General features: G+C 36.7%; 1 protein-coding gene across 1 annotated transcript; it reads right to left on the reverse strand.

The window, feature by feature from the left end:
• LOC128655896 (fucolectin-like) lies at window positions 1-25405 on the reverse strand. Its single transcript, XM_053709488.1, has 5 exons — window positions 25346-25405; window positions 19279-19359; window positions 16085-16129; window positions 7232-7529; window positions 1-307 (listed from the first exon to the last, which is right to left on the reverse strand). The coding sequence occupies exons 2-5, from the start codon at window positions 19343-19345 to the stop codon at window positions 160-162; spliced, it is 558 nt and encodes a 185-aa protein (XP_053565463.1). The 5' UTR covers window positions 19346-19359; window positions 25346-25405; the 3' UTR covers window positions 1-159.
• Between the last annotated feature and the right edge of the window lie 1489 nt (window positions 25406-26894).

Below are 26894 nucleotides of genomic sequence, written 5' to 3' on the forward strand. Positions count from 1 at the left end.
TTTGTTGCCAATAGTTTATTTTATTTCCAATTAAGTTGATTCACGCTCACTATCATTACAATTTGATATTTAAATCAAGTGTCTCTCCTGATCGCTTATAATTTTGCATATAAAGTTACATATTTTAATTCAATGTATTTTGTTGCAGATAAGTTGGTTTTAAGCAGGAACTCCAAAGACCTGGACCTCGCAGACATGGAGACATTCTTTTCTTCCAGGTATGTGAATATTCACGTAACGCCCGACCATGTTACGGCACATATATGATTGCGTAAAACCATCCGGAAGAGAAGATATTACTGCACATCTGTATAAGAGAAAAAAAAAACAGGATGAAAAACAAACAAAAATAAATTAGTTCGGGGTTGAGGTCAGCAAGTTAATCAGTAAGCAATTATTCACGCCTGCAAGGTTACTCACATTATGTAAAGGCTTGCTCAGGAGCCTTTGGTGATTGTCAGACATGTGCGACTGTCACTAATGACTGGCTCAATGGCTTTGTTCTGCTCAGAACTAGAAAAGCTCCCAAGCTCCCATATTTAATCTATGGGGTCCATTTATCATTGTGCAGACGGACATGAACCGCTTTAGCGAACCATGTCCGCCACACATCGATAAATGCCGACAGCATACGCTCTCTGCACTTATCATTGCACCAGCAGGGTTGATTTCTGACTGCCGCCTCAAAGCAGGCGGACTGGTTATGAAGCAGCGGCCTTTAGACCGCTGCTTCATAACGTCTGTTTCTGGCGAGCCTCGTTCTCATGCCGTTAGACACAGCAAGAAAATCTAGCGCACCAAAGGGGTATGTTGCACAGCGATGGGCAGCAGATTTAAATATATATATGTATATGAATATATACCTACATATTTATGTGTTTATATGTTTATGTGTTAATACATATATTAACACATACTGTAAATATATATGCTGGGCTTGAAATTTCCAGTGGTCATGGATGACTTAGAAATTGCAGCGGTCGATTTAGAAATTGCAACAGACGACTTAAAAATTTTACTTTTTCCTGTCTTTAACATTGAGTGGACTACTAACTTTTCCCCCCTGGGCTAGTAGCTTTTAACCCCTGACTAGTATACCAAAGGGATAGTTTTCCACCCCTGTATATAAGCATATACATATATTTTTACAGAGAAATGCAGTCCCCCATAGACCGCAATGTAAAGGCACTTCTTAGTGCCGTTTATTTTTCTGACAATCGGCCGCTAGCAGGGGGGGTCAATCAACCTGATCGTATTCGATCGGGTTAATTTCTGTCCGCGTAGAAAAAATGGAGAGAAAAATGGATATATCAGAGCACACAATGTAGCCACAAATTAAAGTACTGTGTGGTGTATAAGTGAGCTGGCTGGGAGCGAGCCAGGTATAATAAAATATAACTTTTAATAATATGTGTTAAAATAAGGATGGTGGAAAGTTCCACATGTAAAGTGCAGGGTTAAAAACAATTAAAATGAAGGTTGAATCCTGAAATGCCCAGGTAACCACCTATAATGTGAGTTAAATGATAGAGTCTGGCAAGGAGGCACTACAAAATGCTCGCGGATTGCACAAAAGCTAAGCTATAAAGAGGATTGACCTCACACAACAATATATATCTATCTAGTGCAATACTGGAGCAGTGTCTAAGCTTGCCAGAGTCCCAATCTATAGTATGTCAAGTAGTATGGAGATTAGAAAAACAATCAGTGTTACGATACTGAACTAATAGTGGATGTAGCCCATATCACATACCGGACACGTATAAATCAAATAAATGGTAACTATGTATAAAACTCCTATTAGATACTGATACACTAATTAACCCACAAAGGCAAATAGTTGAGCATTCATAGAGAGCGCCTGATGCGCATTTCGCCACGCTAGTGGCTTTATCAAAGGCTAACCAGACTCGCGCCGAACTCACTGTTAAAATAGTGCCGTTAGCCAATCAGGAGTGAGTAATCGTACACACCCCTGTAGTGATAGCCAATCGTTTATGACACATTTGATTCGGTAGTCATTTGTCACATGACTTCTTAGATAGTGACGTATATTTGAAGGCGTGTATTGTTAACGCCTATGTGAACATTTGTTTCTTAGATAAGACTTATACATAAGTAAGTTGCTCGCATTTGTTTCTGGTTAAATATGTCAGTTTGCAGTTCAGCTGCTCAACATTGTGCAAAACCTGATCAGATAAACACATTATCCAAGTCTGTTGCGTACGGCACTATGTTAAAATAGCTGACATATAAGGCAATCCAGAAATTTGGCTAGTCACTTTTGAGACTAATAATTTGGTACAGTTGATCACAATGATTCATTGTAGTTGTGTATCAATTGTAGTGAAAGATATTAGTATCACATACGGGGAAGAAAATGAAGAAGGAGTACAGGGTTGTCAATTGACCCATATGCTCCATATTAGGTGTATGTGTTAGTACAATATCGGATCAATATGCAAGAGTTAGCATGTTATATAGGTAGTCTTAGTCTTAAACGACATATTGGTATGTCGATGATCTCTATCAAGTTCTCATAGACCATTGCACTAATATTAGCACCCATTAATTCAATATATTATTACACTCAATAATAAAGATGCATATTCAAATTCAATTATATATATAACCACCCGGGATTCCTAAAGTGGCTAAAGATAATTTGTTATACTCATAACGTATGAGTGGTCTTACTGGTATTAAGTATTGGGTCCACAACAAATGAGTCCCATACGTTTAGGTCAGAGAGATATTGAAGTATGCTTTATTAATTGCCTTCTATGGTGGATGTTATATACATATATTATATATTATTATGTGTCCATTTCATGTCTATACAGCTGTGATGCCATGTCTGCTTATTACAAGTTAGACATAAATCAGAAAATTTCTATGTGTAAGATATTCATTCAATTAATACTCGGACAAAAAATAATAACATACACTTAAGAAGAAGGTTTATGTGTATTACGATGATAACTCTAATATCAGAATTTTCAATTAGATGTTATGAAAGGGCATTCATATATGCATTTATTATGTATCGGTCTACCGATTGGATATTGGTTTGCTTTTAGGAAATACCAGTTCTAAAATACTACCGGCTATCTATAATAATTGCTCATCGATATGTTGGTCTTATAAAAACGAATTATAGCCATCCTGTTCGTTTAGACCTACTGGTGCTAGCGTGTTCAACCAAAAGATCCAACGGCATTCTGCCTGGAGGAGCATGCTTTCAACATTCCCTGCTCTAATTCCAGGTTTGATTACCTGAAGTACAGACACTTTTAAATCTGGTTTTGTACCGTGATTCTTAGCATAATGTTTAGCTACTGGGGTGATACGTAATACACATAAACCTTCTTCTTAAGTGTACGTTATTATTTTTTGTCCGAGTATTAATTGAATGAATATCTTACACATAGAAATTTTCTGATTTATGTCTAACTTGTAATAAGCAGACATGGCATCACAGCTGTATAGACATGAAATGGACACATAATAATATATAATATATGTATATAACATCCACCATAGAAGGCAATTAATAAAGCATACTTCAATATCTCTCTGACCTAAACGTATGGGACTCATTTGTTGTGGACCCAATACTTAATACCAGTAAGACCACTCATACGTTATGAGTATAACAAATTATCTATAGCCACTTTAGGAATCCCGGGTGGTTATATATATAATTGAATTTGAATATGCATCTTTATTATTGAGTGTAATAATATATTGAATTAATGGGTGCTAATATTAGTGCAATGGTCTATGAGAACTTGATAGAGATCATCGACATACCAATATGTCGTTTAAGACTAAGACTACCTATATAACATGCTAACTCTTGCATATTGATCCGATATTGTACTAACACATACACCTAATATGGAGCATATGGGTCAATTGACAACCCTGTACTCCTTCTTCATTTTCTTCCCCGTATGTGATACTAATATCTTTCACTACAATTGATACACAACTACAATGAATCATTGTGATCAACTGTACCAAATTATTAGTCTCAAAAGTGACTCACCAAATTTCTGGATTGCCTTATATGTCAGCTATTTTAACATAGTGCCGTACGCAACAGACTTGGATAATGTGTTTATCTGATCAGGTTTTGCACAATGTTGAGCAGCTGAACTGCAAACTGACATATTTAACCAGAAACAAATGCGAGCAACTTACTTATGTATAAGTCTTATCTAAGAAACAAATGTTCACATAGGCGTTAACAATACACGCCTTCAAATATACGTCACTATCTAAGAAGTCATGTGACAAATGACTACCGAATCAAATGTGTCATAAACGATTGGCTATCACTACAGGGGTGTGTACGATTACTCACTCCTGATTGGCTAACGGCACTATTTTAACAGTGAGTTCGGCGCGAGTCTGGTTAGCCTTTGATAAAGCCACTAGCGTGGCGAAATGCGCATCAGGCGCTCTCTATGAATGCTCAACTATTTGCCTTTGTGGGTTAATTAGTGTATCAGTATCTAATAGGAGTTTTATACATAGTTACCATTTATTTGGTTTATACGTGTCCGGTATGTGATATGGGCTACATCCACTATTAGTTCAGTATCGTAACACTGATTGTTTTTCTAATCTCCATACTACTTGACATACTATAGATTGGGACTCTGGCAAGCTTAGACACTGCTCCAGTATTGCACTAGATAGATATATATTGTTGTGTGAGGTCAATCCTCTTTATAGCTTAGCTTTTGTGCAATCCGCGAGCATTTTGTAGTGCCTCCTTGCCAGACTCTATCATTTAACTCACATTATAGGTGGTTACCTGGGCATTTCAGCATTCAACCTTCATTTTAATTGTTTTTAACCCTGCACTTTACATGTGGAACTTTCCACCATCCTTATTTTAACACATATTATTAAAAGTTATATTTTATTATACCTGGCTCGCTCCCAGCCAGCTCACTTATACACCACACAGTACTTTAATTTGTGGCTACATTGTGTGCTCTGATATATCCATTTTTCTCTCCATTTTTTCTACATTTATATCAGGATATTGAGCACCCCCCTGCCTTTATAATATATAAGAGATTGATTCTCTCTACACAGGGTTGATACACTCTTCTTCCCTGCAAGATATGGTACAAATTTAATTGGGGATTTAATTGACATTACATTGTTAACTCTCTCCTTATACCTATATAACCATTTAATTTCTGTCCGCGGCCTCAGAGCAGGCGGACAAGTTATGGTTCAGGCTCGCCAGAAACAAGGGGCATCAATACGGAGCTTGATAAATATGCCCCTATATGTAAATTTGGGGTCTATTGGGGAACATTTATAAAAAAATAACCAGCAAGCTTGCATTAGCAATAACCAGCCACTTGTAATAGCTGATTATTTATTTTGAGCCCTTAAACGGGCGAGCGATAAATTAGCGCTCCACTTGTAATCTAGCCCATATTGAGCATATTTTCTAATATGGTAGAGCAACACTTTTACTTTATACTTTGTATTACATCTCCCAGAGGTACAACTACTATTATGTCATAACTAGTTCACTCAATTCTTCCCAAATTTGTATATTCTGTTTGCCTTGAATGGAGGGGAAAGTTCTTTAATATAATACAGTGCAAGTAGATTGCTTACGTCGTAATCCTTCCACAATTATACAGTGAATATTTTAGTTAATCTATGTCAGTGGCCCTTGAAGCCTTTGCCCCCCTAAAATAAAAAAAACTTTTATTTTACAATAATTTTTTTGGGTGGTCCAAAATAAGGCTGTAGCCACTTAATGGGGATAGATTATGATTTTATGTCTTCCTAATTTGTAGGGCGCTCTCACATTAAAAGAGGTTTAATAGATGAAAAAGTTTGCAAAATGGGTGTAAAATGGTAGATAACACAATCTTTGAGAGCCAATTATCAGCAACAATTTAATGTCGGCTTGTGTGTCTATGCTGGTCTCAGGTCAAACCACCAAATTTGGCGGATATCTTTATGGCAGCACTCTCCGTGTAATTCTTTGTCCATGTGTGTTTGTATAAAGCCCCTGGAAAGGAAATACAGGCAGCAAGCGGACTGAGCATGAAAGAAAATAAAACTAACAAGCATGGTCCTATAACACATTTAACAAAAAAAGAAAACAGAAGTGAAGCTTAAATTAATCATTAAGCTGACAAGGAGATCTCTGAATTGCTATCAGTGTTGAGAGTCCTGATTTGAAGCTGGAGGTTGTCAGGTTCAAGAGTATTGTTTTTTAAACCCTCACATAAAATATATTATTAGTGTCTATTTGTGAAGCACCCCCACATTCTGTAGTAAATGCATGGATAGCTATTTTCAGTAGAGGTTCAAGGGACAAATTAATTAAAAGAAAATGGTAGGGATCTTCATTAATTTATGCTAACGAAAAAATTAAAGGGATAGAGTGCTATTAATTCTCACCCTTTAAAATGTATGTGTTCCCAATGATCCATTTAAACTACTGGAGTGTGTTCATTTGTTTACAAATATGTCCTTTACCTTCATTTTGCCATTTGAAATAGCTGAGTTTGCATTTAACCCCCACCTTGTACTGAAATTTTAGTAGTGCAGTAACAGCTACAGAAATATTACAAGAGACATTAAAGGATCCCAGTTAGGCTGGGAGAGAGGGCTCAGCCTTAGCTTTAAATACCATAAACTGCAATGGAGATTTTTAGTGGGTACATTTGTAATAATCGTTTAAGTGTTAAACAGAATCTAAACTTTTTATTTATAAATTATTAAAAGCACTAAACAAATGGGTTGGATCTATGGGGTCAATTTATCAAGCTCGGTACGAAGAAGTTATGAAGCAGCAGTCTAAAGACCGCTGCTCCATAACCTGTCCGCCTGTTTTGAGGCGGCAGACAGAAATCAACCCGATCGAATACGATTGGGTTGATTGACACCCCCTGCTAGCGGCCGATTGGCCTTGAATCTGCAGGGGGCGGTATTGCACCAGCAGTTCACAAGAACTGCTGGTGCAATAATAAATGCAGACAGGGTATGCTGTCTGCATTTATTGATGTGCGGTGGACATAATTCGCTATAGCGGATCATGTCTGTCTGCACCATGATAAATCTACCTCTATATGTCAGATATGCAGATGTTCATTAATAGACAACTAGTTACTTTTTACGCATTCAGAATACATTTTCTCTTAACTATAGATTAAGAATCTTATACATCTGTGTTTTTTACCTCGGATTGTTGTTCCCATTATTTCCCAAGGAATTTCCAATGCGAATTTCTGATCCGTTCAGTCTTGACCCATGAGCCCCTCTGTTTGTGATCACCACCTTTGATATTTTGTAACCACGTAGCAAATCTACTCTCCACCATGGATCATTTTCACAGTTGGTGTGCATACATGACCCATGAAAAAGGTCTGTATCTGTGTTTCCATCGATTGCATTCATAGCTAGTGCATAGCTACCATCATGCTTATCTGTATAAACAGATGACTGTGTCGCACGACCTTGAAGTGCAATATTTGTGTCTGTTTTCATAAAATATAAAGACAACAAAAAAGTTTACGTCAGTTACCTTTAAAGGAGAAACATTTAATCAAGGAATCAAAGAGAACAGTTTTTTGATAGTGTTGAGAAATTTAGAGATTTTTTTTCGTTCTTGTGAATAACTGCCCTAATAAAAACACATTTATCACTCCATGACAAGAGTCCATTGATAATTTAACTTTTTGGCTGTATTTGTGTTCTTAAATATGAAATACAACTAAAAAAGGAAGGATTGAACATATATCTAAGTCAATCAAAGCGGGACACAGGCTACACAAAGTTAATCAAAAGCTTTTATTACCATAAGGCTCTAACAGTTTAAACAGGCCGTCTACCCTCCACCCTATTCCTAAAAATGTGCAACTAAAACCTAGTTGATTACATAAATGTTAGAACAAGCCGGCCGGCTAGCAAGTCAAATTGCAACAATTACAATATGTATCAGCTATGATGTTTGAGACCGTAAAAATATGAACATTTTCTCATATCAAAACTTCCATATAGTCCATATTATTTTTCACAAGGCCCCAAAATTGCAGTTGTACTTATTGTTAAGGAACGTTCAGAAGTCCAGGCACATTAGTGTCAAAAACACGCTCTGGTCTGTATGGTTCCTTCAGATATCTGTACAATGTAGCAACATCAATACTGCTGTATTATATCATTCTGTGCATATGACTGGCTCCATAAACAACTCAAATCTCTTAGATAGACAACGCACAATGTACCATGGCAGGACAGACCAGACTGTCAAACGCAAGACTTTCAAGCCTTATAAAGAAATAATTTCAGCTGTACCTGCTTCCCAGTCGGATCAATCTGAAAAGTTCTTTGTTTGTTTCTGGCCTCTTCGCTTGCTTACCGCCATGTACGCTTCAGCGTTGCTATTCGGATTCAAATTTCGCTGGCTGGTTCTCAGCTGTTCACCTCCTGTGCATGCTCAATCATGACGCGTTTCTCCCCTCCCACATAGGGCTGAGTGTCGGGGCCTCATCAGATGTATTGGTTGAGGGGTGTGTATCAGACTTTATACTACCATTGGTTCAAAAGTCCACCCCTTGAACAGCATTCGTTTGCATAACAGCTGATTTTTAAACAAATATTTTTCAACACGGCATCAAGTTGCACAATATAGGAACTGATCATTACTATATTCACTATTTACAACTACCACATCATGGCTTTTGTATGTACCGAATTATCTTGCAGCTTCATATTAGAAAATCGAATTTGTCAACACTCCATGTTGTTCAAACATAACCCATCTGTGACCACAATCATGCACAATGGGCTATAAACTACTAAAACAGCATTCTCTCTGCAAATCAGAACACAATTTATTTCAAACTTCTCTAAGAAATAAACATCTTTGCACCTATAACAATATCAATAGTTGGCGTATAGCACGTCTTGTATCAGCATGAATGTTAACGTATCTTATCCTTGTGTCAATATGACTATTTACATATCTTATCGATATACAGTTAAGGGGGTTTAGTGCAACAATAGACATTTTACTCTACAGGAAACATGCATATTCTATTTTTTCATTTAAGCCTATTGGGCTTAATGTATTTAACCTAAAGATCCACCTTGATTCATGCTGCAAAATTATTCTATCGAGATGACCCCCTCGCCTGTTCTTCTTAGATCTTTAGGTTAAATACATTAAGCCCAATAGGCTTAAATGAAAAAATAGAGTATGCATGTTTCCTGTAGAGTAAAATGTCTCTTGTTGCTCTAAACCCCCTTAACTGTATATCGATAAGATATGTAAATAGTCATATTGACACAAGGATAAGATACGTTAACATTCATGCTGATACAAGACGTGCTATACGCCAACTATTGTTATTGTTATAGGTGCAAAGATGTTTGTTTCTTAGAGAAGTTCGAAATAAATTGTGTTCTGATTTGCAGAGAGAATGCTGTTTTAGCAGTTTATAGCCCATTGTGCATGATTGTGGTCACAGATGGGTTATGTTTGAACAACATGGAGTGTTGACAAATCCGATTTTCTAATATGAAGCTGCAAGATAATTCGGTACATACAAAAGCCATGATGTGGTAGTTGTAAATAGTGAATATAGTAATGATCAGTTCCTATATTGTGCAACTTGATGCCGTGTTGAAAAACATTTGTTTAAAAATCAGCTGTTATGCAAACGAATGCTGTTCAAGGGGTGGACTTTTGAACCAATGGTAGTATAAAGTCTGATACACACCCCTCAACCAATACATCTGATGAGGCCCCGACACTCAGCCCTATGTGGGAGGGGAGAAACGCGTCATGATTGAGCATGCACAGGAGGTGAACAGCTGAGAACCAGCCAGCGAAATTTGAATCCGAATAGCAACGCTGAAGCGTACATGGCGGTAAGCAAGCGAAGAGGCCAGAAACAAACAAAGAACTTTTCAGATTGATCCGACTGGGAAGCAGGTACAGCTGAAATTATTTCTTTATAAGGCTTGAAAGTCTTGCGTTTGACAGCCTGGTCTGTCCTGCCATGGTACATTGTGCGTTGTCTATCTAAGAGATTTGAGTTGTTTACGGAGCCAGTCATATGCACGGAATGATGTAATACAGCAGTATTGATGTTGCTACATTGTACAGATATCTGAAGGAACCATACAGACCAGAGTGTGTTTTTGACACTAATGTGCCTGGACTTCTGAACTTTCCTTAACAATAAGTACAACTGCAATTTTGGGGCCTTGTGAAAAATAATATGGACTATATGGACGTTTTGATATGAGAAAATGTTCATATTTTTACGGTCTCAAACATCATAGCTGATACATATTGTAATTGTTGCAATTTGACTTGCTAGCCGGCCGGCTTGTTCTAACATTTATGTAATCAACTAGGTTTTAGTTGCACATTTTTAGGAATAGGGTGGAGGGTAGACGGCCTGTTTAAACTGTTAGAGCCTTATGGTAATAAAAGCTTTTGATTAACTTTGTGCAGCCTGTGTCCCGCTTTGATTGACTTAGATATATGTTCAATCCTTCCTTTTTTAGTTGTATTTCATATTAATTGGGACAGCTAGCACAGTTTAAAAGCAATGGAATTTTGAGCAAATTGTGCACCACCATACATTTATATTTTGTGTTTTTAAATACTTATATAATTTACCTTCAGCAAAATATATCTTACCCTTATCCTTAATCACTAGTGATGCACCATACCTGTAAAAAACACTGAATAGAAAATATCACATTGACATCTCTATGTAAAAAGGAAGATATTTTTTAATGTTACAGCTCAACAGAGTACGAAAGGTATTTGAGCAGTTAGCATTGATAATGGTGATTTGTGGTATTTTTATTCACCCTGTAGATGATAGTAAAAAGGGAAATTATGAGTTCACACTTTGCTTTACTGTGTTCTCATTAGTTTATGGTTATAATTAAGAGGGGGAAACATGGCTGTCTGTGTCTATACATGCCTGATGCAAGTTCCCTTGCAAGTTCCAGGACAAGCACCTGATTGGCTGCTTAAAGCCCCCTACAATGGGATGTGGCTACTGAGGAAATTTTGAGGTAAAATATCTTCTTTTTGTTTTACATAGAGATGTTAATGTGATATTTTCTAGTCAGCTTTTTACAAGTGTTTCAGGTAACTCAGCATTTAGATAGCATGTTCCTTTACGTCTCTTGCTTGTTAGTTTTTATTTTATTTGTTTATTTTAGTTTTTAGTGAAAACTTTGCTTGTGGAAAATAGTATTGTGAGAATTAGATTGATTTTTTTTATATGGTCAATTTACTTTAGGTGGATTAATTATATTTTTTATGATATACATTATTTCTTACAAATCAAAAATGTATCCTCCATAAGCTTAAATAGTTTAAATTTCACAATCAGCCCATAAACGTTCACAAACAGAATGTGGGTTTGTCACACGCTGGCCGGCTTACGCATTTCAGCAGTAGATGTAATCATAGGGGTAGATTTACTAAGCAGCGGATGCTTCTTTCTTCCCCAGAAGTTTCCGGCTCGATGGAAACTTAAAAGGACATAATACTCATATGCTAAATCACTTGAAAGTGATGCAGTATAACTGTAAAAAGCTGACAGGAAAATATCACCTGAGCATCTCTATGTAAAAAAGGAAGATATTTTACCTCAAAATTTCCTCTGCTCACCAGAGTAAGCGCTGTATAAAAAGTTATAGTTCAGCTGCTGCCCAGCTGCAGGTAAAAAATAAAATAATAATAATAATAAAGAAATTAACAGCATCCAATCAGCATCAACAGTGCTGAGGTCATGAACTCTTTTACTGTGATCTCATGAGATTTCACTTAACTCTCATGAGATTTCATAGTAAACTTCCTTAAACTGAATAGGGAAATAACATGAGTGCGCACAAAGCTCAATCCCTTGGACAGACACTCTGTGGCTCTCTCTGCATTGGACATCGATGGCCGCAATTGTTGGTGGGTGGGAGCTGACGTGGGAGGTGGGTGGGTGGCCATTGATGGCTTCTGGTAAGAAGAGGGGGCGGGATCATGGGCGTGATTGCCGGGAGTGTGCACGGATGCCCGCGCATGCACGGGGGCAGCATGCAGGCACGTGCACGGGGCAGGAGCGGGTGGGAACTGCTACACTATGGAAAATTTGAATGCTACAAAGTGGGAGAAAGAGGGTGGGAATTGGCAAAAAATAGATCTAAGGGTTCTTAGAGGGGGTGGGGGGTTGGTCTTTGGGGGGGAAGCTACACTACAGAAAAAAAAACAAAAAAAAAAAAAACATTTTTGTTTGTAAACTGAATACTGGCAGACAGCTGTGAGTACCCAAGATGGCTCCCAATAAGTTAGAGGGGGAGTGTTAGAGAGCTGTTTGGCGGGGGATCAGGGAGGTTGGGGGCTAAGGGGGGATTCTACATAGCAGCATGTGTAAATATGCTTAAAAAAATAAATAAAAAATAAAAAATGTTTGGGAGGGATCAGGGGGTGTGATGTGTCAGGTGGGAGGCTGATCTCTACACTAAAGCTACAATTAACCCTGCAAGCTCCCTACAAGCTACCTAATTAGCCCCTTCACTGCTAGACATAATACATGTGTGATGTGAAGCGGCTTTTAGCAGCCTTCTAATTACCAAAAAGCAACGCTAAAGCCATACATGTCTGCTATTTCTGAACAAAGGGCATCCCAGAGAAGCATTTACAACCATGTGTGCCATAATTGCACAAGCTGTTTGTAAATAATTTCAGTGAGAAACCTAAACAAACCTAAAGTTTGTGAAAAAGTGAACGTTTTTTTTTTATTTGATCACATTTGGCAGTGAAATGGTGGCATGAAATATACCAAAATGGGCCTAGATCAATACTTTGGGTTGTCTACTTCACTACACTAAAGCTAAAATTACCCCAAAAAGCTCCCTACATGCTCCCTAATTAACCCCTTCACTGCTGGGCATAATACACGTGTGGTGTGCAGTGGCATTTAGCGGCATTCTAATTACCAAAAAGCAACGCCAAAGTCATATATGTCTGCTATTTCTGGACAAAGGGGATTCCAGAGAAACACTTACAACCATGTGTGCCATAATTGCGCAAACTGTTTATAAAATAATTTCAGTGATAAACCTTAAATTTGTGAAAAAAATTGTTGAAAGGTAAACAATTTTTTTATTTGATCACATGTGGCGGTGAAATGGTGGCATGAAATATACTAAATTGGGCCTAGATCAATACTTTGGGTTGTCTACTAAAAAAAAATATATACGTCAAGGGATATGTCAAGGGATATGTCAAGGGATATTCAGGGATTCCTGACAGATATCAGTGTTCCAATGTAACTATCGCTAATTTTGAAAAAAAGTTGTTTGGGAATAGCAAAGTGGTACTTGTACTTATTGCCCTATAACTTGCAAAAAAAGCAAAGAACATGTTAACATTGGGTATTTTATGATTTTTTTATAGTAAATTATAAGATATAATGAAAATAATGGTATCTGTCGAAAGTCCATTTAATGGCAAGAAAAACTGTAAATAATATGTGTGGGTACAGTAAATGAGTAAGAGGACAATTGCAGCTAAACACAAACACCACAGAAATGTAAAAATAGCCCTGGTCCCAAACGGACAGAAAATGGAAAAGTGCTATGGTCATTAAGGGGTTAAAGTCCTTTACAGTGGGGTCTGAATACTTAGCTCATTTGAGGAAAAATATCTTTCTTTTTAACATAGAGATGTTCAGGTGATATTTTCTAGTCTAGAGATTCTGAGGATGTGCACTCTTGGTGGGTGGGTGGTAGCATTTGGTTAGGGGTTTAAAGGAACAGTAAATACAGTAGATTTGCATAATCAACAAATACGTAATAAAAAAACAATGCCATAGCACTTGGGGCTGTATACCCCTGTTTCCGAGTGAGCCTTCAGGCTTGCAGGAAACAGAAGTTAAGAAGCAGCGGTTTTAAGACTGCTGCTCCTTAACTCGTATGCCTCCTCTGAGACGGCGGACATCAATCTGCCCGATCTTGGGTTGATTGACACCGCAAAAAATGTAAAAATAGCCCTGGTCCCAAACGGACAGAAAATGGAAAAGTGCTGTGGTCATTAAAAGGTTAAAGTCCTTTACAGTCGGGTGTGAATACTTAGGACATTTGAGGTAAAATATCTTTCTTTTTTACATAGAGATGTTCAGGTGATATTTTTTAGTCAGCTTTTTACAGCTATGCTGCATCACTTTCATGTGTTTAAAATGTTGGGTATCATGGCCCTTTAAGTTAAGACGCAGCGGTTATAAGGCCGCTGCTCCATAACTTGGCAGCCACCTTTTTAGTTTGGGATGATTGACACCCCCTGCTAGTGGCCATTTTGCCGCGAATGTGCGGGGGGCGGCATGGCACAAGTATTTCACAAGAAATGCTTGTGCAATGTTAAATACCAACAGCGTATACATCTACCCCATAGCCTTTTATTATTTCATAACAAATATTTTGTTTATTATTTATTTTTATTTTCCTTAGATGTTTTCTGGGAATATAGTAATAATTTTACATTTACATAGGCACTATAAGTGGGGGTATAAATTACTTAATATTTGTTCTTTTTTTTTCTTGTATTACTTTTTCTTGTATTACCCCCTGCTAGCGACCGAATGGCCGCAAATCTGCAGGGGGCGCCATTGCACAAGCTGTTCACATCGGATCACATCTGTCCGACAGTTAATAAATCGGCCCCTTAGTCTGAACTTCAAATGAGTAGTAGATTTTGTTTCTGACAAATGATAAAGTTATATGTATTTCCACTCCTCCTGTATCATGTGACAGCCATCAGCCAATTAGAAATGCATATACGTATATACTGTGAAGTCTTGCACATGCTCAGTAGGAGCTGGTGACTCAAAAAGTGTAAAAATAAAAAGACTGTGCACATGTTGTTAATGGAAGTAAATTGAAAAGTTGTTTAGAATCACATGCTGTATCTTAATCATGAAAGTTTAATTTTGATGTGTGTGTGCCTTTAACAGACATGTTAGATCCAGGGGGCAGATAGGAATAAGCCATTAATCTAATTAAGACATTACCACATGCTATTAAGTTTGTGTTTCACATAATAAGTATGGGACAGACAAAGAAATAATGCCCTTGGTAAATGTCTTTGCTTAAAATGTTGTTTTTATTTTAATGTAGTCTCAAGTGATGTGCTATTAAAGGGATACTGAAGCTAAAAAAAATTTCATGATTCAGATAGAGCATGACATTTTAAGCAACTATCTAATTACTCCTATTATCAAATTCTCTTTGTTCTCTTGTTATCTTTGTTTAAAAAAGCAGGGATGTAAGCATAGTAGCCAGCCTATTCTTGGTTCAGCACCCTGGGTAGTGCTTGCTGATTGGTGGCTGCATTTATATGCCTGTCGTCATTGATTTGTCCAATGTGCTCAGTTAGCTCCAGGTATTGCTTTGCTGCATTGATACCAAGTGAATAAAGCACATTTGATAACATAAGCAAATTGGAAATTTTAAATTGTATGCTCTAAATTGTACACTCTAAATTGTACACTCTAAATTGCTCTCTCTAAATTGTACTCTCTAAATTGTACTCTCTAAATTGTACGCTCTAAATTGTATGCTCTAAATTGTACACTCTAAATTGCTCTCTCTAAATTGCTCTCTCTAATTTGTACACTCTAAATTGTATGCTCTAAATTGTACACTCTAAATTGGTCTCTCTAAATTGCTCTCTCTAAATTGTACGCTCTAAACTGTACTCTCTAAATTGTACACTCTAAATTGCTCTCTCTAAATTGTACGTTCTAAATTGTACGCTCTAAACTGTACTGTCTAAATTGTACGTTCTAAATTGTACGCTCTAAATTGTACGTTCTAAATAATACACTCTGTCTGAATAATGAAAGAAAATTGTTGGCGTTCATGTCTCTTTTATCTATCCCTAAACAAATACATTAATGCAGAGCAAATTTCTAATGAATGAAAAATCTATTCAGAGGGTAACTGACATTACCGCTTTGCTGTACAGAATACTTTTCTTTATGTCACTGATACATTGTAGCAAGACACTTACTTTCGCATCCCGTATCATTCCATACCATGCTAAGATCTCCTTTTTCTATGAAACAAAAGGAAATAGCAAATTAATAAATAGAACCATTCAAAGGTGATATGTAATATATATATATATATATATCAAGAAGTTACATTTAGTCAAATACCTTGACATATAAAATAACCATTTTAAACAAAGTAAATATTTTTTTTTGTATTTACATTAAAAGGGACACCAAACACTAAATACATTTCTGTTCCTCACTCTAATAATGGGTTCTGCCATTATGGAACCAAGGTGACACCTCAATACTAAACTTATAAAATGTATTGCGGTCGGGATAAAAGTGGGGTGCAAAGTTATTAGTGCTAGTGAGTGCTAACACCGCCCACATTAAATCAATAGAGTTCTTATTCTTGAGCTTGTATTACAAGTTCAAAGTACAAAGTTTGCGCTCTAGTAAAAGCCTCATAAGCACTAAAAACTGGAGTTTGGATAGCCCAGCCACTCAAACTCCCTTTCCCCATAGACTTCTATGGGGCGCAAATGCCTTTTCTGGCTTTCACTCTTGCGGTAAGCTGAAGGTACACTAGGAAAAGTGGGCTAAAGCCAAATCCAAAGGTTTGTTTAAAAATACTTACAAGAGAGAGAGAGAGATACATATATATGTAAAATGAAAGTGATTACTATCCCTTTAAATATGTTACTTATATATGCTTTAGGAAAAGTAAAATATATAAGTGGTATCCAGAGGGCGGAGCCACAAAATGGCTTTCTGTCCCTCACTACATTCTTGCAGCTATATTGCTAAATCCTAATTTTTGGTGATAGTGTATGCCAGTAAATACAATTGGTTCCCACTAGGTGGTGTTTTTTAACCTCTTAGTGACCAGACAATTTTTCAATGTTCTTGCCGTTAAGGACCAAGGTTGTTTTTACATATTTGCAGTGTTTGTGTTTAGCTGTAATTTTCCTCTTACTCATTTACTGTACCCACACATATTATATTATATTTACTCGCCATTAAATGGACTTTCTAATACCATTATTTTCATCATATCATTTACTTTAAAAAAATATATAAAATATGATGAAAAAATTGAAAAAACACACTTTTTCTTACTTTTACCCCCAAATTCTATTATACAACTACAACCACCAAAAGACAGCAAGGCTAAATAGTTTCAAAATGCGTTTTTTGCAAGTTATAGGGCAATAAGTATAAAATTAGCGATAGTTACATTGTAACACTGATATCTGTCAGGAATCCCTGAATAACCCTTCACATGCGTATAATTATTTTAGTAGACAACCCAAAGTATTGATGTAGGACCATTTTGGTATATTGCATGCCACTATTTTACCACCAAATGCGATCAAATTAAAAAAATTGTTAACTTTTTCACAAACGTTAGGTTTCTCACTGAAATTATTTACAAACAGCTTGTGCAATTATGGCACAAATAGTTGTAAATACTTCTCTGGGATCCCCTTTGTTCAGAAATAGCAAACATATATGGCTTTGGCATTGCTTTTTGGTAATTAAAAGGCCGCTGTGCACCACACTTGTATTATGTGCAGCAGTGAAGGGGTTAATTAGGTAGCTTGTAGGGTTAATTTTAGCTTTAGTGTAGAGATCAGTCTCCCACCTTACACATCCCACCCCCTGATCCCTCACTGACCCATCTCAAACAGCTCTCTTCCCTTCACCACCCCTCAATTGTCACCCACATCTTAAGTACTGGCAGAATGTCTGCCAGTACTAAAATAAAAGGCTTTTTTAATATATATTCTGCAGTGTAGGATTCCCCCTTAGCCCCCAACCTCCCTGAAACCCCTGAGAATGTGCCAGGTAACGTTAACGAACGGTTTTTGTAGGACGTGCCTGGCACGTCCTTAGTCATTGAGGGGTTAAGTAACAGAGGATCCTATGATCCACAAAACTTCCAAGTAACCACTTAACCCTAACCTAACTACTAAATGCTTTCAACCTTATTAAAGCAGTATATCCAACATGCCCATATACAAATGCACTCAGAAGGCTTCTTACTTATCAAAAACACCACTCTATCCAATTGCAAAATAAACACATAGGGGCCGATTTATCATGGCCCGAATAGGGCCAAATACCCCTGTTTCCGCGATAACCTTTAGGCTCACCAGCAACAGGAGTTAAGAAGCAGCGGTCTTAAGACTGCTGCTCCTTAACTCAGACTCCTCCTCTGAGGCTGCGGACATCAATCCGCACGATCGAGTACGATCTGGTTGGTTGACACCCCCTGCTAGCAAATCTGCAGTGGGCAGCATTGCGCAAGCAGTTCACCAGAACTGCTAGTGCAATGTTAAATGCCGACAGCGTATGTTTTCGGCATTCAGCGCTTTCCAGACATTGATAAATCAGCCCCATAAACTCCATTACTATCATTAACTCAAGATTGGAATTAACACTAAAGTTTTCTGGTCTATAACCACACCAGCTATTAATATAACTATAACTTTATGATGTGATATAGGGAAATGAATCAGGAGACATTTTTCCATATTTACACCATTTGTGGGGCATTAGCAGGCCTTCCCTTTTGGCAGGGCAAGAGGGGTACCTTCTCCCCGGGCCCTATACTTTGGGGAGCCCTGTACTCATCAGGAATGAGGGTTTGAGAAGATGCAATGTACATCTTGTATTTAGTTTATGAAGAAGAGTTTATGGTATCAGGAGCTGTAATATATAGTGTTATTTTTTATATAGGACACACTGTTGACCAAAAGGGGATAGGGTAATAATAGTTTGTCTTGCCCAGTGCCCTGCAAATGCTAAGGGTAACCTTGGGCACTAGTACAGCTTAACATGATAGAAAAATAAAAACACTAGGGAAATGTTCATACAGCTAAATGACTGTTACATGTTAATATTTATATCATTTTATATTAATAGACTCAATATATAACAATTAGAAATCTGTTACATCTGTGCAACTTTTTACTAACAACAAATTACTTTATACACCATTTATTTCCCACAGTTATTTAATTCTTGTTAAATGTCATACAATAATTACACACAAAAAAACAGAGGAAGGTGTTTTCAAGGAAGAATTTTAATTGATACAAGAAGTGCGGAAGGAGGGAAAGAAAATAAAAGGAAAGAAGAGATTAAAAAGGAAATATGCAAAGTGATTTGATATCTCTAATTAGATACAGGGTCCCATACATACCTAGGTTAATGTCAGCAGCATCAGAGGAAAAAGTCCCCAATAGGGCGAGAATCAGAAGAGTCAGCATTCTTGGACAGAAATCTGGGAATGAAAAGACATTATTTTTTTTTAAGTACCTAGAGGCTGTCTGTGCAAATATTTTATGTAAACAAAAAAAAAGAAATTTTATTGGCACTGAAATAAAACTGTTATAGGTATTTACAGATAAATGCAAATATTATAGATTCCCACACTCTTGCGTCTATGTATAAATTATTAACCATTAAACATAAGAACATGGAAAATAAATTGCTTTTCTCTTGAGCGAAAGCACCTGTTTTACTGTGTAATTATTCTGTCTGCAATAGGCCCAGATTTATGCACACTTGTATCTCCTGGCTCTCTCCCCTACTTTTGCTGCATCACTTGGGACCTTCAATTCAGCCACACACTCCTATATCTGGTAGAAGAAAAGGAAGTGGTTCTGGCATTACATTCTCTACCTGCTAAACCTTTAAATAACTCGTATTTCTCCAGCTTTCATCTTCCTACACCTTATTACAATGGAGAGACACTCCCATTTACCAAAATGGACTCTTGATTGATATGATATTTTGCTACTGAAGTTCTATTTCACACTTTAATAACTCTCCATGTCCTCTTTTAAGCCGCAGCCCTCTTAAATGTCGCATCACTACAAACACTAGTCTTCTATCACTTATACTTCCCTCCATATTCCACAGAGCCGTAAAATCAATAGACTAACACCATCTTAAAAACATCTCTCCACCAACTAATCTCTGTCCTACTTTTAATAGTCTGTCTGTTAAGCAAGAGCACGAAGAAAAATTGATAATAGGAGGAGTAAATTAGAAAGTTGCTTAAAATTGCAAAGCTCTATCTGAATCCCGAAAGAAAAAATTTGGGTTCAGTGTCCCTTTAAAAACATCTGTCCACCAACTAATCTCTGTCCTACTTTTAATAATTTGTCTGTTAATAAAACAAAACAAAAAACACATAAAAATACACTACAAAGTAAACTTACTCATATTAACACTAAAAAATATAAAAAAAAAATATTGCACACTAAAGTTATAAGGGCTCAAAGATATGAGATCTTAGGTATTAGAAGAAATAGGCAGGCAAAGGACTTTAACATAGATACATATACATCTTTAAAGTTGGATATATATATATTAGGGTTGCACCAATACCATTTTTTAAGACAGAGTACAAGTACCGTTACTTTTTTCAAATACTCACCGATACCAATTACCGATACTTTTTTCAAATACTCACCGATACCAATTACCGATACTTTTTTCAAATACTCACCGATACCAATTACAGATACTTTTTTTTATGTCATGACAGTTTACCAAGCACAATACAGGCTGATTTAAGATCGCTTCTTTATAATTATGAACTGTATCTCTAAAGACATTTTGAAATAATAAAACAGTTTTATGTACTTGTCACAAAGTTCAAAGAAAATGTTTATAAATAAAAATATTACAATAACATATATTAATAATAACAACAATAAATAACAGCTGCAGCAGCTGGAAAGCTACAATTTAAAGGGGTGATTACTGGATGCAATTGGGTTGTACGGTGCCTATATAACTAATCAATCTGACATTTGTACTTAATACAAAGTCACATAATTTAATTCTGAAAATAATATTGGGAAGGAGTATCCCAGTAATCCCCTTTGATAAAAATGGGGCATATGCATTCTACTGACTCAACAGAAAATTGGACTGGTCTTCATATTTTTCCAAGGCTGCTTTTTATTCCCAGTCCAGCCCTGGCTAAGGATGTTCCTCAGAGTACAGTATGTTTTGAGCATAATTGTGCAAGATGAGAACTAGCAGTATAACAGGCAATCTAGCAATTAGAATAATTTTTCAAAAGTTAGTGGCAAGTTCTTATTAAGGAACAGAAGCATCTCTGCATGTTCAGCTATAAGTCTGTTTCTGCTATCAGTAAGGAAGTTTGACGCTAAGCTGAACAGTCTTTCACTTTTCACACTACTGCATGAGGTAGAAAGATATTTTTGGGCCATTAAATCTCAGTTTATTAACTCCCCAGTAATTCAGGGGTTTGTCTAAATGAGGTACAGTGATCTCTCCCAGGCAGGCTTCCAGCTGTAAAGTAGCTGCATTTGGAGCACTGCTCTGACATACAATAATACAAATAACAGCAATTTGTATTGGCAGAAAAGAAGTGAACAATTTTTACTTAAGTCTCCACTCCAGCTTAAAATTAAATGGGAACATGCAGTTTGAAAAACGCCACAATATGGCATATGGGTAGGAATTGGAGGTATTGGTTTAAGTATCGGTGATTTTGAACGAGTACAAGTACTCCTGCAAATACTTGGTATCGGCCAGATACCGATACTAGTATCGGTGCAACCCTAATATATATATATATATATATATATATATATATATATATATATATATATATATATATATATATATATATATATATATATATATATGTCTATATATGTCTATATATGTGTATGTGTACATATGTATTTATATGTGTATATGTATTTACAGACATATACACAAATAAACACATAAATACATATTTACACATACACTGGCGTATATGTGTGTGTATATATATATATATATACACATACATACAGTATATTAGTGCATTGGAGCCATTTGCCATTAAGTAGATAAAACATATTTATGCAATATTATAATTAATAAAGTGTTATACAGTATATTTACTGTAACTATTTCACATTACAATATTCTGCAAATATATTAGCAGAATATGTTCTATGTTTTTTTTTAAAATAGATATTCCTAAATATATATATATATATATATATATATATATACACTAGTCCTAAAGCCCGTTTACACGGGCCATTTCTTGCAGTACAGTGGTCCAACCCCTTGCTCTCTCTCTCTCCCCCTCTCTTCTGTGCTCTCTCCCCCTCTCTTTTGTGCTCTCTCTCGCTCCACCTCTCTTTTGCTCTCTCTTCCCCCCTCTCTTTTGCTCTCTCTCCCCCTCTCTTTTGTGCTCTCTCCCCCTCTCTTTAGTGCTCTCTCCCCCTCTCTTTTGCACTCTCTCTCGCTCCACCTCTCTTTTGCTCTCTCTCCCCCCCTCTTTTGCTCCCTCTCTGTCCCTCTCTTTTGCTTTCTCTCCCCCCTCTCTTTTTCTCTCTCTCCCCTCTCTTTTGCGCTCTCTCTTACCCCTCTCTTTTATGCTCTCTCTCCCCCCTCTCTTTTGCGTTCTCTCTCTCTCTTTTGCGCTCTTTCTCTCCCCCCTCTTTTGCATGCTCACTTTCCCCCTCTCTTTTGCGCTCTCTCTCTCTCCCCCTCTCTCTTTTGCGCTCTCTCCCCCTCTCTTTTGCGCTCTCTCTCACCCACTCTTTTGTGCTCTCTCTCCCCCCCTCTTTTACGCTCTCTCTCGCTCCACCTCTCGTTTGCTCTCTCTCTCTCCCCCCCTCTCTCTTGCTCTCTCTCCCCCTCTCTTTTTCTCTCTCCCTCTCTCTATTGCTCTCTCTCCCCCTCTCTTTTCTCTCTCTTCCCTCTATTTTGCTCTTTCCCCTCTCGTTTGCTCTCTCTCCCCCCTCTCTTTTGCTCTTTCTCCTCTCTTTTGCTCTCTCTCCATCCCTCTCTTTTGCTCCCTCTCTTCCCCTCTCTATTGCTCTCTCTCCCCCTTCTCTTTTGCTCTCTCTCCCCCTCTCTTCTTTTGCTCTCTCTCCCCCTTTCTGTTGCTCTCTCCCCCCTCTCTTTTGCTCTCTCTCTCTCCCCTCTCTTTTCCCTCTTTTTTGCTATTTACCCTCTATTTTGCTCTCTCTCCCCCCTCTCTTCTGCTGTTCCCCCCTCTTTAGCTCTTTCCTATCTTTTTGTCTCTCCCCCTCTCTTTCTATTTCTCTCCCCTCTCTCACGCGCCGACCGCGCCCCCGACCATGCCCGTCCATGCCCACGCTCCCGCTCGGCCATGCCCATGCTCCCATCTGGCCACGCCCACTTTTGCCCCACCACCGCAAACAGCATGTCAGGTAAGGCCAGGTGTGTTTGTCCTGTGCTGTCTCTACTGCACATGACAGCTTCGGACAAACACACTTGGCCTTTTATATTATAGGATATATATATATATATATATGTATATATCTATACCTATATATAATCATGTATATATATATAGATATAAATATATATTGTACCAAACTACCATCATATATATATATATATACAGTATATATATATATATATATATATATATATATACAGACTGAGGCAGGTGCACTCTCACAAACAGTTCTCCAAGGGCCAGGGTGCTAGAGTAGGTTAGAGTATAGAGAACAGAAAACAACACTCTCTGGACTTAAATAACAATTAATTTAATCGGTAACGTTTCGGGGAATGCTCCCCTTCATCAGACCCTGATGAAGGGCAGCATTCCCCGAAATGTTACCGATTAAATTAATTGTTATTTAAGTACAGAGAGTGCTGTTTTCTGTTCTATATATATATATATATATATATATATATATATATTAGGGTTGCCACCCGTCCCTTAAAATACAGAACACTTATAAGTTACACATGCTGCAGGGTGTGCAGGGAGGAATATGAATAGTGCTGTCTAGAAACACAATACATGTTCCTCCCTGCACACCCTGCAGCATGTGTAACTCATAAGTGTCCAGGAAAAGATGGCTGAGGTGACAACCCTAATATATATATATATATATATATATAAAATATGTATTTAAGAATAAATAGAACATACGCTGCTTGAATGTGAAATATTCATATTTTCATGTCGGGTTAGCGCATATGAGAAAATATGAGTTTGGGTTAGCACGCGAGTCAGGTTTTTTCCCCCACTTTTTTTTCTCCATTGACTTCTATTGGGAAATAGGTTATATTCTTGGCAACAGTCTAAATGCACTAGAAGTAACCTGCTTGTGCATGTCGGGTTATCACAAGAGCAAAAACGTTTTACTTTCAACTCATAATACCAGCGCAACTCGACACACGTTAAAAGTTTACAATTAATGCTCTAGCGGAAGCGGTAAATACCACTCCACTTGTAATCTAGCCTAAAATCAGCTATTCTGCACCAGTTACAGAGCATCAGGTATCTACCCTTTTTTATGCCCCATATTACTACCTCTCCACTTTATACTATTCCTTCACAAATGTTGAGTGCTGAACTTACTCACAATAACTCTTACACCAGTCCTGAGAGAAAGAGAGAGAAAGAGAGAGAAAGATATATATATATATATATATATATATATATATATATATATATATAGAGAGAGAGAGAGAGAGATAGAGAGAGAGAGAAAAAGAGATAGAGAGAGAGAGAAAAAGAGATAGAGAGAGAGAGAAAAAGAGATAAAGAGAGATAGACAGAGAGAGAGAGAAAGAGAGAGAAAAAGAGAAAGATAGAGATTAAGAGAAATAGATAGTTATGCTAAGATAAATAGATAGATATCTAGACAGACAGATAGATAGATAGATAGATAGATAGATAGATAGATAGATAGATAGATAGATGTTAGATAGATAGACAGATAGATGTTAGATAGATACATAGTAATATGATATATGTTAGATAGATAGATAGATAGATAGATAGATAGATAGATAGATAAATAGATAGTAAAATTAAGATAGATAGATAGATAGATAGATGATGATTATGATAGATAATAATAAGAAAGATAGTAATAAGGTAGATAGTAATAAGATAGATTGCTAGATAGATAGTAATACTAAGGTAGATAGATGATGATGATAGCTAATAATAAGAAAGATAGTAATAAGGTAGATAAATATATGATAGATAGATAGTAATAAGATAGATAGATATAGATAATAATTAGATAATGATAGATAGTAATAAGATAGATAGATGGTAGATAGTAATAATAAGATAAATATATATTAATTTATCTCTATATCTATATATCTATATTGAGATAAATAACTCTTGTTAAAGAGTGAAGAAGAAAATAATTTCAACTATTTATATATTTTTTAAAAATAATATTTTTAAAATTGAAAGTCAATAGATTTACACTATAACTTACCTTCTCAGAAGTCTAGAATATTGTTTGTTTGTTGAATCTCAACTGGTCTCCTAATGAAAATTATCTGTGAAATAAATACTCCTGGATTTTAAAGAAAATGGGCAATGTCCATGACGTAATTTATCATCTTAATCTTATCTCCATTGCTCGGAACTGAGAAAGATGTTTGCTGATATAATCTGCAATATATGGTATGCAAACTTTTAAAAGTTGAAATATTTGAATTACAATTAAGAAAACAAGGAAGCAATGTTAAGAAGAAATTACAAAGAACATTCAAAAACAATATGAGTATAAATTGTAAAGTTTTGTTCTGCAACCATTTTCAATACACCATCACCAATGTCCATCAATGCAGCCATTTCTCTTTAGTTAACATATCTCACCATTTTGTTTATCTGCTACATATAAAACACTGACATGAACTTTATTGAGCCTACAGATGCACCATTTCTCTAAACCACTGTAACACATGAATGTCCTATATGTTTACAGTATATGAGATTGGTAGAGTGACAGCATGTGGAAACACATCAGAAAATCTAAAAGTGGTCAAGGGTGTAGTGGCATTTATGCTTGTGGGAGAAGATGTGACTGAAGAGATAGTGAAGTAATTATGGATGTATATACAACTCTAGCTGAACACAAGTGTCAGCTCTAGGGGGTGCAATACAGATGACTACTACAATAATATAAAGGGTTCTAGATTAAAATACCCAAAAAGGTGCAATGTCTAGTACATACAAAAAAAGAACACACATAATATAGAGCTATAGCACCTCAGAGGACCAGACGATAAAAAACACAGGATAATGTCTCTATACAATATAGGTACCAGTCCTTAATAGGGTCCAAAGGTGTTTAAATCCTCTTGATGTAAATATTCTTGCTGTTTTAGACAGGTACAGCTCTTTCTGTATGGATCACACCTTGATTCAGGAGTCAGCCCTTTGCCAAATAAAACGATCAGGATACAAACTTTCTCTGTGAATACAATCACAAAAAACAAAGGTACCTCCTAGTGTAATACTGTGGATATGAATGGAGAGATGAATATAAGCTGAATGGATACTCACAAGTGGACTTACGCTTGACTTAGCACATTTTGGTGCTGCTCCACTTGTGAGTATCCATTCAGCTTATATTAATCTCTCCATTCATATTCACAGTATCACACTAGGAGGCGCCTTTGTTTTTTGTGATTGTATTCACAGAGAAAGTTTGTATCCTAATTATGGATGTGTTGGAGTAGGTGAAGGTTTTAAATAGATTCTTAAATTACATTACATTTTTAATAAATTTTCTAGCTCAGAGTTATCTAAACCACGGATAGCAGTGACGTGCGGTGAGGTAACACACAGAGGAAGTGCAGCATTCACTTACAAACACTCAGCTAAGATTAAAAGCAAATATGAAAAGGTTAGTTACCGCATCTGGCCAAATGGGACAAGCCCAGGTACCTCTTCAAGGTCCCTTTCAAAACCTGGGTCCCTAAAACAGCCACACAATGCAAGCTCTCAATCCAACAAACAATAGATGGAGGAAACAG

The sequence above is a fragment of the Bombina bombina genome, chromosome 4 (assembly GCF_027579735.1).
Source record: "Bombina bombina isolate aBomBom1 chromosome 4, aBomBom1.pri, whole genome shotgun sequence".
In the NCBI taxonomy this organism is placed as follows: Eukaryota; Metazoa; Chordata; class Amphibia; order Anura; family Bombinatoridae; genus Bombina; species Bombina bombina.